At 34.9% G+C, this 21,531-nt stretch overlaps 2 protein-coding genes across 2 annotated transcripts; one reads left to right on the top strand and one right to left on the bottom strand.

Annotated features, from left to right (window-relative positions):
* The first annotated feature begins 233 nt into the window (after positions 1 to 233).
* LOC592251 (cilia- and flagella-associated protein 97) lies at positions 234 to 6,992 on the top strand. The gene is made up of 3 exons (XM_791784.4): positions 234 to 1,549; positions 6,066 to 6,219; positions 6,715 to 6,992. Exons 1-3 carry the CDS (start codon positions 365 to 367, stop codon positions 6,894 to 6,896), a joined length of 1,521 nt encoding a protein of 506 aa, XP_796877.2. The 5' UTR covers positions 234 to 364; the 3' UTR covers positions 6,897 to 6,992.
* Positions 6,993 to 8,033: 1,041 nt separating this feature from the next.
* LOC592274 (probable cysteine--tRNA ligase, mitochondrial) lies at positions 8,034 to 21,310 on the bottom strand. Its single transcript, XM_030981199.1, has 14 exons — positions 20,782 to 21,310; positions 19,880 to 19,930; positions 18,924 to 19,116; positions 18,345 to 18,450; positions 17,650 to 17,878; positions 16,918 to 17,051; positions 16,152 to 16,286; positions 14,819 to 14,957; positions 13,965 to 14,088; positions 13,517 to 13,612; positions 12,872 to 13,010; positions 12,076 to 12,191; positions 10,853 to 10,912; positions 8,034 to 9,616 (listed from the first exon to the last, which is right to left on the bottom strand). Exons 1-14 carry the CDS (start codon positions 21,039 to 21,041, stop codon positions 9,599 to 9,601), a joined length of 1,800 nt encoding a protein of 599 aa, XP_030837059.1. The 5' UTR covers positions 21,042 to 21,310; the 3' UTR covers positions 8,034 to 9,598.
* Positions 21,311 to 21,531: the final 221 nt, after the last annotated feature.

Here is a 21,531-nt window from a genome sequence, read left to right as displayed (position 1 = left end):
CCTCCTACCCTGTGTAACTTACATAAGCCGTAAAAATAGTGACAACATAGATACACACATACACAACCATAGACAGATGGACCCTCCGACCCCCCCCCCCCCGCCTTCCATAAAAATTGAAAATTGTGTGACCCTTTCGCTCTCTTGATCTCTCACAATTTTTAGAGCTGTGCTTTGAGTAGACGTTTTGCCATTTAGTTGAGCGCCATCTGTTGGTAAGAATGTGAGTAATTCGACGCTTCTGACGTCACAGTTGCTACAACACATATTCAAGCTGGTGCTGAAGAATATATGAAAGTTCGGACACTGATGGGTTAAATTTGAAGCATATTTAGACTATTTTAACTCAACCGATGAACACAGAATGGACCAGCACGGTAGCTCAGATCCGATAGATTTCGACTTTTTCGACGAAGGTCCATCAACGAAGCGTAGTTCGAGGTCCAACGCTGCGGATCCAAAACCTAACCGACCTCAGAGCGGTAAGCGGAGCGGCAGTGCACGGGGATACGACGGGGACAATGATAGAGAGTCGGTGCGTAGTGCAGCTAGCAGCCGTAGCAGTGTAAGCGTCCGAATTCCAACAGCAACTCCAACTCACGATGATGGTAATGAAGCGGATTACTACTCTGATGATTTTGATGATAGTGATAAAGAACGACAGAAGGCAAAAAATGGTAGTGACACGTTTCGTTTTAACGATGAAATTGATGCCCTCAAAGAAAAACGACATGAGAGAGGAGGAGATGGTCGTAATGGGAAGGCCACATCTAAAACTGGTCCGAAATCTCGTCCAAAAACCTCTGTCAGTAGAAGAAGATCACATAGTTCAAGTTCCAATTCATCCACTGAAAGCTCAAGATCAAGCTCTAGTTTTACTTCAGAGTCGAGTCAAAGTCACAGAGACAATGACAGTGTGACAGATGTATCGCCCTTGCAAAGTCCGCGGAGTTCACCTATTCCCAAGCTAGAATATGATGAACAAGCAATGGATCGGGAAACAGAGCGAATGCGAAGTGTACACTTTGAAGAAGACGACATAGACAGTTACAGAGATTCCAATGAAAGACGTGCCAAAGGCAGACCCAAATCATCAAAGACCAGAGAGAGTCGAAAGGTGACAAAAACTCCTGGCTACTCTCAATATAATGAGGATCCTCGTCTACGAGAAACAGAAGCAAAAGAACTGAGCATGCTGCTACGAGCAGTGCTAGAATTGGATGAAACGCCGAAGGAGTCCGACTTGTCTGCACTTCACAAGAATTTAAAGAGACCAATCTCTGGGAAGAGGAAAAGTCGACCACAGTCTGCCCCAATGCCTCACCAGAGAATGAACATGTCATTTAGTAATGATGAAGTGAAACGTATTGATAAAGATAATAGTAGACTCCTGGAGAAGATCATTGGGAGGTCTTCTGAGCCTTCTAGATCAGGCCGAGGCACTAGACCAAGCAGTGCAAAGCATACCACCAATGCCCCAGAGAAACCAGTCAGTCATTCAGCAGTGAAAAGACAGAGAGAACAACGCAGAATTGAGATTGAAAACATGGTTTGTATAGCTTATCATTTCTTTCCAATTTTAAGAATAGACTTGATAGTCACTGGTCAAAAAATTCAATCCTTCTGTATGAGCCGGCTAGGTGTTGTCTGTTGTCTCATGTTAGCACCAGAGTTACAAGGTGTCATGCATTAGGCGTGACATCATGCATTTTGAGGGTCTGAAAATGTCACGCATTGCCGATCTTTGAATTTGGCGTCTCTGTAGCACACAACCTCCTCCCTCCATAAATAGCAGTAACCATGGAAGAATCCTGGATCGATGAATAGGCTTAGACCTACAACATTGTGTATTAAAGTAAATTTAAAGTAAAGTACATGATATTAATAGAGTCCTTCTGTAGGTTACTTTATTTTTATTTGACATATTCATGTAGGTTTAGAAAGTTCTCTAGATATTCAATGCTTATGCCTTCCAAAAGACATTTTCATAATTTCATGTTTATGCCTCATTATGTATTCAGTTTGTTTGTCTGTCCATCCCGCTTTCTCGTTATCGCGATATCTCAAGAACCACCTGAGATTTGAACTTCAAACTTTTAACCATAGGATGACAATCTGATTAGATTTGGGTTAATACAATGTACATGTAGGTTAAGATCATAGTCAGTTCACTTTGATTATCTAGTCTAGGCTTTTTGTTTTCATTGTGATATGTCACAAATATTGTTAATTTCATAGTTTTCATATTCCATACAAGATCATACATGTAGGGTAGGGGTTATAAATTAATTTAAGAGTCAAACAAAGATTTACATGGTCATTTTTTTTTGGTTCAAAATATGCACTTTTTGAACGTTTAATGAAGTTTCCTCTTTGCAAATCAACTGCTTCAAATGCTTGTTTTTGTTGTCAAGAAATTATAGGGAGAGAGAGGGAAAAAATAAAAAAACAAACAAGAAGAAAACACCATAGTGAATTATCAGGATATTAGTAAACCTACCGATAAGTACGAGTAAAACAGCTTGTATCTTTCTTGTGTGAGCATTGTTTAGGGGACGTGTACAATGTATTCAGAAGTTATGGACAACTTGTGTTCCTTAAACAATGCTCACACAAAAAAGGTACAAGCTTAGCTGTTTAACTTGTACTTAATAGGTAAAAGCAGTAAGGCGTGTGATTTGGAGAATGAGATTAAGCTTTGAGGGAAAAAAGATGAGATAAATTAAAAGTTAAGATTTATTTATGTTTTTATATTGAAATCGTTACTTTTACTTGGTTTACTTAGTTGTTGAGGCTTGAAGCATCAGCTTATGAGCCCATCTTGACAATCACAGCACTATTCACGTTGATATGGGTCTAGACTAATGTAGATAATTACAAAGTTGACTCTGATATACTGTACAGTACATGTACTGGTACAAGGTGCAGGATTCACTCTCCATGATACTCTTATGTTTGTACTGAATGATGGAAATCTCAAGGCGTTGAGACTCAAACTCAATAGTTTGGGACTCCTGAAGCCAGTTTACCTTTCTAAAAGTGATAGAAACAAATGTGAGAACTGTCCTACAATTATATTTCCGTACCCTGAACTTTGTACCCTCTGTTGATCACTTTCGAGTAGTTCACTGGAAACAATGATATGAAGTGACAGGATTGAAATTTTCGTTCATTTCATGACCTAAACTTGCAAATATACTTTTTTTAAGTTATCAAATTTTGTTTTGACAGTCTGTTTTGACTGGGTTATAGACAAAGCATACGGTTATCAGATTGGTATCGGAAACCTACAGTGTACATTCATGTACATTCATGTACATGTATAGGATTAGGCTTATTAGATTAATTGATTAATAGGATAAGGAAAAAACAAATTATCAATACCTCTGACACTACATATTTACCTCTGACATTTTTACCTCAGGCTTTTTTACCTTTGACATGTACCGTAGTTACCTCTGTCAAGAAGAGTGATGTTAGATACATGTACCGTACATGTACATGTATGTTTGTGTTAGTGCTGTAACATCACGGATATCTCTAATTCCGTTTAACCGCCTGTCGGACGGTTTTTTTTTTGCCGTGTGAAAAAACAGGAAGGTGATTTAACTGAAGGCGCCGATTTGTGCTTGTGAACTAGTCACAAATAATACAATGTCGTTTTAGAATAATGTGTAAGATCATTAAAGTAAATTAAAAACAGTAGAGGACCTAGGATAGAACCTTGTGGTACACCATGTGTTAAACTGGGATGAAAATATATTGAGATCTATTACAAAGATTTCTTTCAAACCAAGATGACAGACAAATTGAAGTGTTGTTCTAGTTTCCAAGTGGTAAGTCATCACACCGATTACTGAGCTGGGAGACATTGCCAGGCATAGTGCCAGGTGGAGGGGCATAAATCGAAACTTAAAAAAAAAAAAAAAAAAAAAAAATATATATTTTTTTTTTTTTTTTTTTTTTAAACGAGAAAACGAAACCGTCCAATTGAAAACGGAATCCGCCATGGGCGGTCGGATACCGGACGGTTAAACGTTTGAATACAGCACTAGTTTGTGTCATAGCTAGAGCTTATGGACATCAGTTGATGAACATGTACATTGTAGATGTATGGTGCACTTTGTTAATAATTAACACCCGATACTGATAAATGCAGTAGAACAAGAGGAGATTGACAAAAAGGGAGAGGATGGTTCATGACATATCCAGTGAAGTGTACCTGGTAGGCACAATCAAGGTTAAATTTATGTGCTCAGTCTGAAAGAGTGCTGTTGCTAGGTAACACTCTTCACATGTCTGGTTATAACAATCGATCAAGTCATACTGCATGCATGCATGAATCATTAAGCCTTTCAATTTGCCCCAGGATAAGTACCGGTAGCTCAGATTGTTTCTCTGATAGGTTTAGTAATTAGTTGATAGGAGAAAAAAAATCAATGGAACTTGTACAGTGTATAAGCTGGGAAGTTTATATAGTTTAGGATGATGGGGAATGATAATCTGTTAATGTAATTTTACTCACTCATCCATCATTCTGTTGTGTAGATTCAATATATTTAAAAAAAAATTACTCTTATGTATTTTTCTTTTGTAACCAATCTTAATTTTATATCAAGAAAAAACCCATTCATATTCTATCAACTATTATGTAATTTTATTCAAATGGCTATATACATCTACATGTATGTAGGCCTTACACATTTTATTGTAGTTATATAAGTAATAGTTTACATAATAATATTGTACAACAAAGGTGTACTAACAACATTTTGGTTGCATTCAACCTGCCAACATTACGTAAACAAGGTGCTTTAAGTTCAAATAAAAAGCTATGCTGCTATTAAAGGTCCATTGCAAATGGTGTACAGTACATAATGAGATACAGATGCATGTTGACTTGAATGAGCCCATAGACTATGCAGTGAATATTGAATACAAAGCTGCCTATTAAACCAATGTGATTGATGAAAGGTTGCACTCCATTAGGCCTACATCAAACTGGACTGTCATCTAGGCATTATGGTAACCATGGTTACCAGTCGAACAAAACATCTAAATGGACGTGTAGTTTATGACGAGAGACCCTGCTGCAAGCAAATGAGGGGTTTAGAATCCAATTACTGGTACATGTAGTGTGTTTAATGGCATAAGCTGATAATTACCTTCACGCCTGATTTCATCTGATATATAAACACATTAAACCTATCTCTTTCCAAAACCTATTAAACCTATCTCTCCTTGCTCTTCTTTTCACTGACCCAAAAGTAACACACAAGCACTCTTCTTTTAAAAGTTGGCATGATGTACTGTAAAGACCAAAGTAGAATTAATACAAAGGTTTAGTTTTTAGTTAAAAATTAAAAATTCCATTATTTCTTAGGTATTCAGAATTCAGTGCAGGACTTATTCAACACATTTACACATATGGGATAAGACACCAAGTGAAATAAATGTAGTTTCATAAAATGGCTTTGTTGGTAGGCTAACTATATAAATGAGGCAAGATTCTGTGTTGAGCCATGGCATGGTCATACTGAACATGTAAATTTGCTTTTACTCACCAATATGTGCCAAGCATTAAAAGAGCTATAGCTGATTCCTTTTGAAAATAACGTTGGGACTTTTTCAGCAATATTTTTGCTCTGCCTTTGAGTTCAAGCTCAAAATTGCATTCTCAAATTCCACAAAGTCATTGAAAATACTGATTAGAAGACCATAGTGTCTGTGGAAGCAGACTAACTAATTTAATACATTTTCAGAGTACGTGGTATTTGTTCATTGTAATATATGATTGTACCGTCAATCAAGGAAAGAGCTTGCTACATGATATATCATTATTTCTTATACAGTATTTGCTCTGATATAGCATTTTTTTCAATTGGATTTTACTCTTTTATGTAACAAATTGTGTTCTATTTCATTCACACTGATAGCAGTGCTGTTGTCATATATGATTTTAATCTTCCAGTCAACTAGAAATAAATACAGAGATAGAACCCTTCCCATAACTGTAATATTTTCTCAATCATGTAATCATTGATTTGTTTTTGTTTTCTTTATAGCAAATCTTGAAGCGTATCGAGGCAGCGCGGGCCAACCCAGAGGTGGAGAAAAATGCCCTGATGAAGGATTATCATCAGCAGATGCAGTATGCTACACAGGTCTCCAAGACCCCTGGAGGACCTAGATCAAGACCAACCAGTGCTAAACGATCAGGTAACGACTAACATCTCAAGATTTGTTTTATATAAATGTAACGCTTCCTGGGAGAAATTTCAAATGTTTAAACATATTTGTGGCTTACAATCTGTAATTAGTAGATGGCAGGTACAAATCCAGCTGGTTCCAAGATTTTTTCTAACTTGTTTTCATTTACAGATCGATCAAACGATCTTATTTACTGGGTGTAAGCCACAAATATGTTAAAACAGTCTCAAGATTTGTTCATATAATTTGTGATAAATTGACACAGTTTACAGGGGGTGGGGGTGAGCTAATAGTGCTTCTTTGGCTTTATGAATTTTGTATTATACAAGAAAATTAGCATGCATATTCAGAAAAAGCAAGAAAATGTTGAAAGCAAAGCATGTGATAGGAAAATCAGTATTTCCAGTCTGAAGAGAATTATATATGATAATATTGTAATTTCTTGAAGAAGCATTCATATTACCATCCTATCTACATGTATTGTCATATCTTTGCTTCATGCAGGTAAAGCCTACAGCACCGGTGGAATGAACAGGGCATCCAGCATGTCCAGTCTGGGTACAGACTTCAGTGGTGATACCTTCACTTCGTCTAGTACCGGCCGGTCTCGACCCAGGAGTGCAAAGTGGTCTGGTTATAAAGCTGGTAAACCTGCATGGGATGATCGTTTCTACCTTGATGGCTAGACAAAACATCTACATCTAAACATTCAGTGATGACCAGTGTGTTCTTTTTGTGGGAATTGGGCCTCGTGTTTTAACCAACATTAGTTTTTATTACAGGAAACTAATCTTGATGAGTTTATGAGTTGATTCTCAACCTTCATGATCAAGTTGAGTACTGTTCATGTGATTATAGTGAAAGAAACTCTGGAAGCAAGAGACCAGTTTAGTAACATATCCAAATTTATGATGTTTCTTTCCTGGGGACCTAGTGGCAAGATATTCCATTAATCTGTTATTAATGAATTACCTACAATACTCAGAAGCTAGTCTGCATATATTACTTTTTGCTATGTTGGGCAAGCCTCAGGCAAGGTTACATGAAATCCAGAACAACCTCTGCTTAAAAAGTGTGCATAAAATTTGAATATGTTGGTAAACTGGTCTATTGGGAAAGGTGATTATGGAGTATGTAAGAGTTTTTGTATTCTGTGATTTTTTTTAAATGATCCAAATGAAAATAAATAAATATACCATCTGGTTTAAAATCACTTGCACTGCACAGGTAAATTGGACAACACACATAGGGCATGAAAATTGTGGTCCAAATTTTCAGCTATTTTTCATCGTTTTTCAAATATTAGGGCATTCAACAAGCAATCCTTTTCAGAGGACATTTCTGATTTGATATTCCTCCAAACCAATATGAAAGGAATAAGAAAGTTCACATTAAAAAAAAAAGGGATGAAAGAAAAAAACTTGACCAGAATTCAACCTTCTTTTCAAACCGATACATGCTTCTGTAAGCATCCCCTGTTGGCATTGTGTACATTTCACGTTATATCTTCTTAACATTATTTTTCTCTCTTAGAAACCATCTCCCTTCCCTCCCAGAAACTCCATTTTATCCTTATTCATTCAAATTCACTCTCTTTTACGGGCCATCTCTCAGATTCTCTCTCTCTCTCTCTCATGTTCTCTTGCTCTCCCGCTCTCCTGCTCACTCTCTCTCCCTCACATCCATACACACACACTCTCTCTTGGACCCTAGCACTAAACCAGTAAATGCTCTCTCCGAAACCCCATAATTCTCACTCAAAATCTCTCTTCAATCTCCTTTATTCGTTCTCTCACAGATACAGTTTCTATGACACAGTATGATTATCATTTGTTTGAAACAATTTATTTTACATTGTTCTTGCTGCTCATGTTCAGGCTGTATTATGATGAGTTTCACAAAATCAATACAATGAAAATATATCTACTTTATTCTTAGACATGAAGCAAGGAACTGATTTGAAGTTAATACGGATTCCTTATCTCAAGTAATGCAGTTATTGATGTGACAGTTGGGATCTATTTTTTTAAAGAATTTTTTACTACCATATCACCTGATAAAGATGACTCTTTATTCACAGACATTTGAAGTAACGGTGTGCTTTATCACATTCATTGCAAGTACGGTACATAATATATAAAACGCTTTTATGAAATTCATCAGTGTAAAAATACCTAAAAATTTATTTATGAAATTGAAAGCAAAATGCATTCAAATATTAGGGATTTGATGATTAGAATCTGTAAACACATTTCATTTGGCAAATATTAATTTCTGCGGTCTTTCATTTTGTTTTAATTCTATGATCCATCTTGTATTAATCGTTGTGCCTTTTTGTGGTTATTCATTCAAATACATATGAAATATAAGCAATTCTATCTGTATGCAGGCAACAAATAAAGGATGATGCATTCAAGACTTATTTGATGGAATGTCTAATTCTAACATCTCAGACAAGTTTGAGTTGGTTGTCTTTTCAACTTCTGCAAAATGTGTAACTGCTTTGTCCAAGTGTTCAATGGTAATGTCTGCATTGTTAACTTGTTGAAAATATGTTTTTATTTGTGTATACCTGTATATAAGTCAGGCTCAATTTATTAGAACGATATTAGACAGGAGAAACAGTAATTGTACTCCATACGTGGCATTGGTTTTTAGCAATACTCATTTGCAATACTTCTCAACATAGCTCAGTTAATTACACCACTGTACTTAAATAAATGCCTTAAGCTGTTATTTAAATTGCTAAACAATAGAAATGTACATGTATATTGTTTGCAAAGTAGTTTTAAATCTTTTCATCCCTAATTTGAATTAAAAAGTAAATAAATTGAATCATATCAGTCTTGCTAAGATAAGGAATAAAGCAGAATAATTTTAAGTTTTAAATACATGTATATTGAAAATTTATCAAACTAGTAACAAAACCAATCCTGTGAATTACATTCCACTATGATCTGTGCTATTTTTGTTCAAAACTTGAATCTTTCTTAACTCCTTTAATATAGAACCTCCTGATCTCTTGTAATGATGTTGTCCATTCTCTTGAGTCTTGATATAGTTATACATGTATGTGTTGTAATGTGATGAACAATTCTAGCTATTTCAGTATTACATGTACACTGTAGGTCGAAGACAGATTAATTCTGTCCCTGCAGACAAACCAAGATTTGTGTTGTTAAAGGGATATACTGTACAAAAGAAATATTGCAATTCCATCAGAAAGTTAATTTTGTAATTAATTTATAAGTCCAAAGACGTAACTAAAGTTGCAATGTATTTAGTAGATTTCATGTAAATAAGATCTTTATATGTGCTTGCTCGCTTGCTGTGATAATAATACATGTTGCAATCAACAAAGTTTGTTGCCCTCGTCCATTCATTCTTGTCATCTGTCGGTCTCGTCCTGCAAAAGGAAAAGAAAAAAAGAGAGAGAGAGAAGAACAAGATTATAAAGAAGTTTCAACATAACAATTTTAAAGAAGAAGAAAAAATAGTGGATATAGAGAGTATAAACTTGAGGTATTTAAGAGAAAGCAAGCAGAAAAAGAAGGAAACGGGGAGAAATTGATACTGATTAGGAAATTGAGTGAGAAAAGAGACCAAGAGGGCAAAAAGAGGGACTAATAAGATATAAACTGAGTGGATAAACGATTGTATGAGGAGAAAGGATGTTCGGTTCTTTCAACTGTTGAAGCCCAAAGAATAAAGAATATGTAAATCATCTGAGATGGTTAAACTCTGATCTTGATTTTGCTTGTTATAACTACATGGGGGCTCTTATATTCTCCATGATCAAACGTCCAGATCATGTGAAGATATATTCACATCAAACAATTTATTCCAAGTATCTTGTACATGGACTATTTTGAAATGGCATTAATGATTATTTCCCCAAAGAAATAACGTTTACATTTCCAATAAAATGTATGCATGTGTTTAACCCTTTCACGAATATCATTCCACATTTTGTGCTTTGGCTCCATAACTTTCGATTCACAGTGATCAAATTAGCCCTAATATAAAGCGCTTAGAAACATTGTAATAAGCGCTATAGAAATATAATGTATTATTATTTTTATTATAGTTGAGTTCTGTTGCAGAGGGCGCTACACAAAATAATTTTTTTTGTGAGATAATAAAAAACTGATTGTCAAATTTGAAAGAACATACAATTCAAATGACAAAATCATCTTTGTTTGATCAAAATCGGTTCAGAGACGGCTGAAATATCCATAAATATAACAATTTTTAATACACTGTACTTGTGTACCACCACAAATATTAGATGATTTGAAAAAAAACGTTGAAAATACGAAATAGCACCTTTTACGTCGTATTTCAGCCAATGCCGATGTTGGCTTTTTTGTGGGCATTTTTATTGTATTGTTATTTTTAATTAAATAATTAATTAACGGTCACCATATTTTTTTGAAAGTGGAGCTGAATTGGTATGATCGTATTGGCTAAATTTCACACATTTTGGGGTCTAAAATTACCATCATAGCAATTTTAGGTTCTAAAAGGGCATTAGAACTGTCATAGATAAGAATAAGAGCAACAACCATGCACTTTGAAGGCATTTGCGGTCTGAAAACAGAACTCAACTATCCCTTTAATATTGTCCCAATGCAAATCATACCTCTGTTTTCACTGGTTTCTGCTTCTCAACAAACTCCCACGTGGCTGTAGCTCCTCGATCCTATGAAGAAAAAAGAAGAGATCAACTTTTGGTCCCACACGTCATAGAGATATTATAAATAGATATTATAAGCTGTCATATCTACATTTACCAATGGACAAAGTCACATCACAATTACACACAGACAATTGGGAATATCTCATGATATCACATTATTTGACCTAATGATTTTGATAAACTGAATGTAATGAGGCATTCTATTAGTTTCAGTGAAGACTCCCATGGAATTGTTTCTTCTAGCAGTGATGATATTACAATTTTGAATTTACAACAAGAATATTTATTGTTTTACCTATGCACAAATACAATGTATCTGAACATACCATGTGGACTGATAACGAAAGACACAAGAAAATCCTATTAATAAAAAAGCACATTAATAATATATGTCATGACATGTTAAAGAGAAGGTTGAGTTCTGAGAAGGTTGAGTTCTGGGAAGAGGTGAAAAATAATTTGTGAGCGTTATCATTGTTATTATTCAAGTGTGGAAGAACATCATATAAAACATGCTCCCTGAAAAGCATGGCTCTTCAAATGCCTTCATATTCTAAATATGGCATGTAACATCGTAAAAATCCGGGGTAGGATTTTTACGCCTCGTTTTCGTGTAGTCTATATACATCTTTCTTTGTACAATGCTTGTTACTTTACCAAGACTTGGCCAAATTTCTTATCATTTTGATGATTCCAGAAATTTGCAATACACATAAATACTTATATGCTAGATGATCAACCTTTCTGATCGATTCCACACCATTTCTTCCACAATGCAATCGCATAATCAGAACTTAACTCTATCTTTAAAGGCATGTTCACATATGCTATTATTTACAGTGCCTGTGTGGATATTTAAAGCATACTTCACTATGCTTTTATTTACTACACCGTCGCACCCCACACTGCTGACACACAGCATATCATCATCCTGGGATTGCTTCTAGGAGCTGCTAAAAGAGTTTACTACCGGTATTTGAAAGTTCAAGGTTTACAGTTTTGTATCTTGCAACACCCAGATAAGTATATACGCATAGAACCTTTCTCGCTTGTAGCTACTTTTCATCCCCACATGCCATTCAGTTCATACAGAAACAAACGCTGTGATTTACCCCGACATATTTGAACTTGCCTCTAGAGGAACGAGAATGATCGTTATGTATTACCTTGATCTGTATGCCATTCTGAGTGAGTGTATCTCTAACATGATCACAGGCATTGAGTAATGGAGCTCTCTCTTTCATCAGCTTTCTCCTCCTCTGTCTCACATCATCTGAATCTCCTGTAAGAATGTGAGAAGGAGGCAGGTTATATTTATTACATAACTCGTATGAAACAAGGTCTAGTCAAAATTTTGCCTCATTCAATTTCTAACACTAATCAGCATTCTGACTTCAACTCGATACCATATACAGGTATATCCCTAACCCTACACTTTATTAAAAACCAAATCGCAACCCTGTTGCTAATCCCAATTCTTTGATAAAATAGCATGGAACATATGTTGGTGCCCACAGGAAATGTAACATTACCACAACATGTCTAAGTGATAGCTGTATTATTGATTCTTAAAGAAACATATTGTACCTTCTATATTACTACCCATGTTCTGATATACATCAAAATTAATTTTGAATCAAATACAGATTTCTAGATGAAACTGAATCTCATATGAAAATGTTTTTGATGATAGAAAAAAATTCTATGTTAATGCACATCATCCTTGTCATCCATGGGAAATCTAATGACCACCTGTAGTTGGGTATGACCACAAACTTGAGTATTCTCATACAAACTTGACAAGTTTCTTTCCACACAGTTCTAAACATAATAATCTTTGGTAGTTCCTGCCTTACTAAAAAAGCATCTTCAGGAATAAAAGTGGTGAATAGTATTAAAAGACTACCGGTAGTTATGTTGAAGAAACATTATGTTGAAGACCACACTGTTATCAAAACTCACCATGGCTGCTCTGACTAACACTAGATATCCCATGATCCTCTTGGTCAGTAAGAGCCCATCGACGGACATCCTGTCTGAAGTTGACCAATGTGTCTAGAGCAACGGTCATTGCTTGTGATGACTGGTCGAACTGGGTACTCTGGAATACAATAAACATAGTAACATACTACTTAAAAGCATTGTTACATACAAGTTAAAATGTCTAGTTCATACTGGTTTATAATGAACATAGCAATATATTTCAGAATAATTCATACTGAAGTTAGACGTACATCATATCATATCTCTTACTCAATAAACCTGGATACTAACACCAATAAAATAGCTCCAACAATAGTTTTATTTTTGTTCTGCATCTAATAATATTGATATTTTGGAATACATTTATGATTGTCTCTAAGTGCTTTACAGATACATGTATAAATCATCTCTCCCACCATTTCTTATTTTGGCAGCTATATGGCTTTCCATTTTCCATGATTTCACATGATAAAAATCTGCAAGCTGTTTTGCAGGAAAAAATAAGAATTTTGTGTATAATATTGTTCATAACAAAACTAACAAAATTGGGGAGAATATGGTTCACAATGCATTAATAATTGGAGAAACAGACTGCTTTAATCTAATCTACAGATAGATACTTACTGATCTTGTAGACATGTGTAATCCTAAGTTAGATAAGACTTGGTTGATATACGTAGCTACAGCTGCTACTGCTCCAGGGCTGCGACCAGATGTATCCTAACATTCAAAATAATCAAACACCATTAGCATACCGCTCAATTACTCTCTCAGCAACATTTAAAACAAAATATATAATTAACATGAACATAAAGATTAACATCAATCAAACAAAGACATCTTCTTATGTCTCAAAGAATCATGTCTTAAAAGTGGTATGACATGATTGCAACTATTTTAGAGTAAAATTTAATCCAATTCAATAACCGTCTTGTATAGGGCTGTATGAGCATATGCCTCCTCCATTCCTTTAATATTTCCCTTCTAATACAATAGTTTTCCTTGCACATAACATGAAAACAAATGAAAATAATCCAACTGGAATGATGTATGATACTGAGCTTACATGTACCTCTGACACTTGGCTGAAATTAGAGTTACATGTATGAGCCAGCTTCATGATGCAGTCTAGTGCCCTCTTTGTATCAAAATCATCAGCTAGTGCCTCAATGACCTCCTCTCGAGTCGTCTCTAACCTACATCACATCACACCAGAAAGATGAACAAATTATTATATCAAACAAGAGCGTCTTATAAAGAGTTACGATTGATCAAACCAATAATTAGTCCTCCAATCATCAGCTAGTGCCTCAATGACTTCCTCTTGAGTCGTCTCTAACCTACATCACATCACATCAGAAAGATAGACAAATCATGAAATGAAATGAAAACATACCTATAAATATCAAAGAGTCATTAAATATTTATTCCCTGTAACGCTAGTGAAATCAAACTGTCTTTTTGTTTCTTCAAAAAGTAATTGTACATGCATGTACTAGATTAAGTTTCAAATGAAATGGTAGGAATTAATAGATAGGTTTACATGAAAGTTCATCAACTTTAAGGTAAGGTTGTGGTTTTAAACTTCAGAGTTGTCTTGTAGTTAGGGACCATGTGGACATACTTGAAATTTTAAGTTAACTAGAAGTTATAAATCATGAAGGATATTACGTTTAGCATGATAGCTAAAAGCAGCTAGTAGGGGTCCTCACTCCAAGTTATGTGCCATGCAGATGCAAACACCTTTGCTGCTATGCCAGATTGTAGTTAAAATTAATGCTTTCCCAGCTTTGAGTTTAAACTTTGAATACTCGTTTCGGCCCCGTGTAAACCCTGGTCATTATGGATTCTTGTTTATAAGTTTGAGGTTTTACAAACTTAAAGTTTCTAACTTTCATGATCTCATGTGAACATAGCATATAATACCTTTGCATGAGTTCTGCTTCATTGAATGGTTTACAGCATATTTGACCTTTGACATAAGCATCAGCATCATTGAGGAAAGCTGACATCTGTCTATGTAGCACCACAGCTTGCTGCATCGTGTCTGGTCCATACTCTAAATCTGAAATCAAATGCAAAAACAGAAAAGTATGGATTTAAATTGCATATTTGTTGTCAATATGATGCATAATTAAACACTCTAAACATGATTATCTTTTTAAATATGATATTGGTCATCATCTTTTTAGATAGATAGATAGATAGATAGATAGAAATGGTTTTTATTAAAAAGATCATCGCAGCCAATGGCTGAATTACGATCCATTTCACATAGATATAATACAATTGCAATTCAAAGTTGAAATAACACAAAATATGACATAAATCAAAAATCAAACATGTAGACATTTCATAAAAATTCATTGATCAAAATTAAAATCTTTGTTAAAAAAGATAGAGAAAGGGAGAGGTGTAGGAGAGTACAGAGTGAACATTGGTATTCACCCAGGGCAATAATGAAGAATTTTGCATTGAACTATGACATGAGAAAGGGGTATGCCTGACTAAGTCACAGGACGTCTTATCTCTAGATCACCAGTTATAGAGTCATTTCCAATATATTCTTTTTTAATTGACAAATTTCAAAACACCTAAGGGCTGCTCAGATATGACACAGTAAACTACCACAAAAAAGCTGCTGTTTTTGTTTAATGTGTGAAATAAATAACAACTGCATGCAACAAAAGACTTGTGCATATTAACTGAGCTCTGTGTTATAAGATTCAGTAATGTGAAGCATATTACCAGAGCTGCCAACCTTGTGCGACCAAAAAAAGTAATCATGATGGCAAAAAAAAGGAATTCATTAAAACAAAACTTACAACCATGCGCGACACACTTCCAATGCAGAAATGTCCATTCCTTATGCTGTTTTTTTCTCTCGATACAAGCAGGTTTTTAAAGTTTTTTTCCAATTTTGGTATTATCTGTACCGGTATTTCATTCTTTTGATAATATTTTTCTCTTCAAGTATGTATTCAAGTATGTTTTAAACTTACCGTAGTTTTCTATTGAATTTGTGATCAAATCAACATTTTAGGGCAGTTGTTTGATGTGCGGTATGTAAAAAAAAAAAACAGAATTTATGAAGAAAAAACGTAATACCGTAATTTGGAGGAAAAAACAGAGTAATTCCAGCAAAAACGGAATGGTTGGCAGCTCTGTATTACACTTTACATCACCATTTAAACAAAAAAGCAGCAGTTTAGCTGTGGTTTTGCCGCATCATATCTGAATGAGCCTTATTGATACATACCATGATCATACTTGGACATAAGACACAGAAATCTGAACTGGTTTGGTGTATAGGTCTTCAAGAAGTCCTGGATGCTAACAACATTCTGAAGTGACTTAGACATCTTATCAGCATCATATTTCCTGTAAAGATGACCTGCATGAAATTAGGAAGATTAATATAAAGCTTGACCATTGCCTTGTTTATATAACATTGCGATGTATGAGGTGGTAGAGACTCAAATTCTGATGCAATAGGGAGCAGATGATACTCTCAACATTTTCATATTTGTCTCACTAGATGTTTAGAATGATAAATCGAACTACATAGAATTAGGAATGAATTGTTATTCAGATCATAATAGGTGAGATATCATGGGGTAGCACTACACATCAGGTGTGAACAAATAATACTAATGTTAAAATGAGATTTTGAATTCAAGAATGACAGCTTGTAATGTCATAATAGTTTTAATCTTCAAGCAGAAGAAAGGTTGATTTTAGTATCTACTCTTGCTATCTGCATCATCATCATCATCAACATCACTATCATTATCTTTACCATCATGCTTATCATCACTATAATATCACTATCATCATTATCATCATCATCACCACCATCACCTTCACTACCACCACCATCATCATGTCATCACCATCATCACCACCACCATCATCATCACCATTACCACAAGCATTATCGTCATGCCATGATTGCCATCAGGATCATCATGGCATCACCATCATTATGACATCACCATCAGAAGTATAAATCCAATGTACTATACCTGAATGCAGGAAGTAATTAGCCCATTGATTTGAGTTGAAGCAAGCTTCACATTGCGCAATCTCATTGTTGTGATGAGGGAAGGCTAGATCTCTTCCACCAGTATGAATATCCAATCTCTCACCAAAGATAGCCCTATCAGAGAACAAGATAGAAATATATATGCGTATCAGTATTTGCTGCTTGATGATAAAATTGGAGGTGTCATGGTCATTCACTTGACTCTCAATCCAAGGGTTGAGGGTTCAAATCCCAGCCTAGTACTAACATCCTTTAAAAGCAAGACATCAATCCACATTTGCCAATCTCCACCCAGGTGTTAATGGGTACCCAATATGCCAGAACGCTACATGTCTGACCGTCAGTAATATGACCGGGGTAATGGTGTTTGAGTGCCGGGAGCATTGCAACATGATGGACATGTGTGATATCAGAAGCTGACATTAAAGTACAGGTACTTCATCCAGTTTAGTTTAATTTTTAAGAATTGTTATTACAATATTGACATAAATGTTTATGTGCCAGTCATAGCAAGGAATAAATGAGAGATTAGAGAATCTCATAATATAATTTACATTAGGACATTATTCCCTCTTCCCTCTTCCCCCTTTAGTGAACAAAGTTGTCATTTTCTATAAATCTTTTAACTGCTTATCCATAGAACCCAAATATGAATTCTGTTAATTCTGTTAATTATCACTCTACTATCCCCTATCATATAGGCTATACTCACTTGGACATAGCTGAGCATTCAATATGCCATCCTGGTCTCCCTTTCCCCCATGGTGCATCCCACCATGGTTCTCCTGGTTTGACCCCCTTCCACAGAGCAAAGTCCCTTGGATGTCTCTTCTCTGGGTCAATGAACTCTTTGCCTTCATCATGCTGGACGTCTAAGTCTTGACTGGCTAGTTTGTCATATCTCTCTAGGGTGAACGCATCCACATTGAAATACACACTACCTGCAGAATCAAAACATTTCATTTCATTATTACAATTACCTCTCAGTCAATTTCAAACAACCCTCAGAATCTTTGAAGGATATGTCCCTAAACCTAGGTGAGGAAATCTGTATGGCTAATTACATGTCACACATTTGATATTGGGTTCAAAGGACTTGATGGCAACATTAAGAAAATGAACCTGAGAATAATTTTATGATACATATGTTGCAACACAAAATACCAACAAGAAATGGAAATACAATTTGAATCTTTATATGTTTTAACAGAATTAAACTATATATATATACAATATGATTTCAAGAACTGAAGTTGATTAACATACTTCCCTTTTATATAATAGATGATTATTTTAGTAGCTTTTTGCATCTTCCTCATATTATAATCGTGTTTTTAGTAGAATATAAGAATCTACAGTGTATCTGAAGATAAAATAAAATAAGATAAAAAGTGTTGAAGTCCATACCACTGCTTGTAGAATATCCATAGCCATTTTTGATGATACTATCAATGAAAGTAAGAATCTCTGGTATATGATCAGATACCCGGGTATACACAGTAGCTGGTAAGACCTGTAAGAAATATTAATATTATTGGTGAATTAAAAAACAAAAAACAACAATACAAATAGATCAGTAAACTTTGATTAGAGTCTAGTAGTAGATTTATTTAAAGTTAATATGTTAAAGTTTGCTCCTAAGTCTATAAATGTGTCACAGATATCGTAATGGAAAAAGTGATGGAATTATGCCTAGCCATAATTTTCTGTACTAGTATTACCGGTATGCAAATGAAAGTTTCCTGAAATATCATGTGTTTCAAACTCAAATATGGTATGGATTGTGATGATATTCCATTTGAAAGCATGGAAGACACAAGGCATCGCCACAACCAAGGTTACAAAAGGTGACCCAGTGTTCTGTATGCCTTATCATCCCTTCACTATCATATCATACTCAGTTGGAAAGATATTATTTTCAACCAACTAATCATCAAAATACAATGTAGACTATACAAATGCATTTGAAAAACATAAAATACTTGCATTGAGGTGTTGCATATCTTGATAAAATTCTCTTTCGTAGAATCCGGCTAATTCTCTGAAGTCCTTTAAATTCTGTTCATGAGATCGTCTTATGATCTTATCATCGATGTCAGTAATACCCATCACCATGACAACGCTCGTCTGGAAGAACTCTGCCAAGATACGGCGGATGATATCAAATCTCACGTAGGAACTGCAAAGTGAGTAAAATATCCTGTTTTGTCAAGAAATAGGCTACCGTAAATACTGTACTGTACAAAGACACATTTCCAATTTCTTTAAATGACTAGAACTGGTGTATGCAAACTGGCTTTTTCAGAGTAATTTACAATGAGCACCGCATATATATTTTTTCTCAATATTATTCAATATAGTTTCAATTGTCTTGAAAGAAATTGTAAGCAATTTACACTAAAAACAGACTTCTGCAAGACTGCAAGAACTCTTTCAAGAAATCATAATTTCAATTTAGCCCTAATTTTGCAATCTGCCTATCTAACAATATTGGCCATTACAATTAACAAAAAATGGGGGAAAAATGATACAAGATAATGTAGGAGTCTACCTGTAGGCTGTATATTACTATTGAGATGGCAAACAAATATTCAGGAGTTGTAATTTGTTTTGGAAGATAGAATCTGGAAATAAGATTATAAATCACAACCATTATCATCAATTAGTCAAAAGTACAGAAAAATGGTTTCTCATATTGTGGACGGATTATTGATATAAATTGATATAATTACAGTTGTTATAGTTCACAGATTAAAGAAGTGTCTTCCCCCCCAAAAAAGATAAGAAAAAAAATATATCATAAAACAGGAGAAAAATGTAACAAATAGTCTAGCTAGGTTAAAGGGTAGAAACTAGTGGAAACCGCTATAAAAGCAACTTACAAACTGGGAGGAACAGAAAATACGGTGGATTTTAGGAAGGAATAATACAAATATAATTACCTTGCATGCCCAATATGGGCAGAATCATAAACTGTAGGACCACAGGCAAACCTGAAAACAATGAAATCAAACAATTTAGTCAGTGTCATCAACGATCATCACAAAACTTAAAGTCAAACGTCATTACAAAAAATGTTAAATACACTGCCTCATTAAACTGTACATACATGTACTCTATGATAAAATAAGAAACAACATGTAAGATGCCATCAGGCATACTGGTAGCTAATTAAATAAACAGTTGGTAATTGGCTCGCTGACCATGAAACAAATTGCAAAAGTTCCAAACTCGAAATGGGATTATGAAGTCTTTATTAGCTTCCTCAAACGAAGAGTAGTATGAAGAGTCGAAGACAACACAGACACAAAATTCAATTTCTTTGGCCGGAACTTAGCAATTTACTGCCGAAACACTGGGCTCACTGGTGTCACTGTAAAACAGGACAAAACGAGGAAAACTGGGAAAATTGGAGAGCTCATCTCCAGTGACTTGACGCTCGACAGATTACACGAACAAGTGTCTAAAATGGCTTCGCTCGTTATTGAAGCCGAAAGTAAGGTGTCCTTCAAAAACAAATAATCAAAGAAAAGGCCAATTCAGATCCTACTATAAAAAACATCGATCATAAATACAACAGACATTGTATACATTTAAATTGCCAATTCACCTTCTATAAAATACCTAAATGCTTCATTGAGGCTGAAACTAAAGAGAATGAATATCTAGCTTTCCTGATAATATAATTAACAAAATGAACCTTTTTTTCTCATCTTATAAAACAAACAATCTGAACTCTAAAAATCTTCTCTAAGATTTTCAACTTGCTTTAAAAAAAAAAAATTTTCGCTCAGCGAAACAGTAATTAACAATTGAAAATGAGATTCAAAGTAGTGATCATTACCATGTTGCCACATTTTTGTTCATCAATAAGAGAGGCTCCTTCTTTGCACTTTTTCTATCATGTGCTGCTGTTAATGAATTCAAGACATGAACAGTAGTCCTTCCATCCTTCTGCACTGGATACCTCACTGGGGCACTCATAGATGATGATGATGTACACACATCTCTTCTCCAAAACAGAGTCCTACATTGTTTATATAAATTAGACATTCTACCATGTCTGCCAAATGCAAAGTCAGTTGTAATAACTCTCAAACCCATTTCGACTGAGTTTGATAGAAACAGAATGCGCTTCTAGATGATGGTCACTTGCGGTAAGAGTTGCTGATTGTCATCATTTGACCCGTTGACCTGGTATTAACTGGAAGTGGTTAATAAACAAAAACATAAACATGCTGTACTTGTAGCTGTTGACATGACATTAACGAATAACGTAGTCTACATGTAACAACACTGTACCGGGTTACCGGCGGCGCGACAAGCACTGGTACATGGTGGTAGCACTAGGTCTAGCTAGCATACACGGTACACACGTGTGAATACTTTAAGATAGGATTATACCATTACACAAATTGGGTAAATTAAATAATACCGTTGCAAACTATTTCACAGTATTGTTGTAAGATTGCATATTTTTCTTCTTTTTATTTTAGAATAAAACTATTTTAGTAGTTTTTCTGAAGTTTTGAGGGATTAATTGATTTTTTAACTATCAAAATCTCAATTATGTACATATTTTTAACCCTTCGTG

This window comes from Strongylocentrotus purpuratus, unplaced genomic scaffold (assembly GCF_000002235.5).
Source record: "Strongylocentrotus purpuratus isolate Spur 01 unplaced genomic scaffold, Spur_5.0 spur5_scaffold_11, whole genome shotgun sequence".
Classification (NCBI taxonomy): Eukaryota; Metazoa; Echinodermata; class Echinoidea; order Camarodonta; family Strongylocentrotidae; genus Strongylocentrotus; species Strongylocentrotus purpuratus.
Note: the sequence above shows the minus strand (reverse complement) of the source record. Positions and strands in the feature narration are given on the sequence as shown.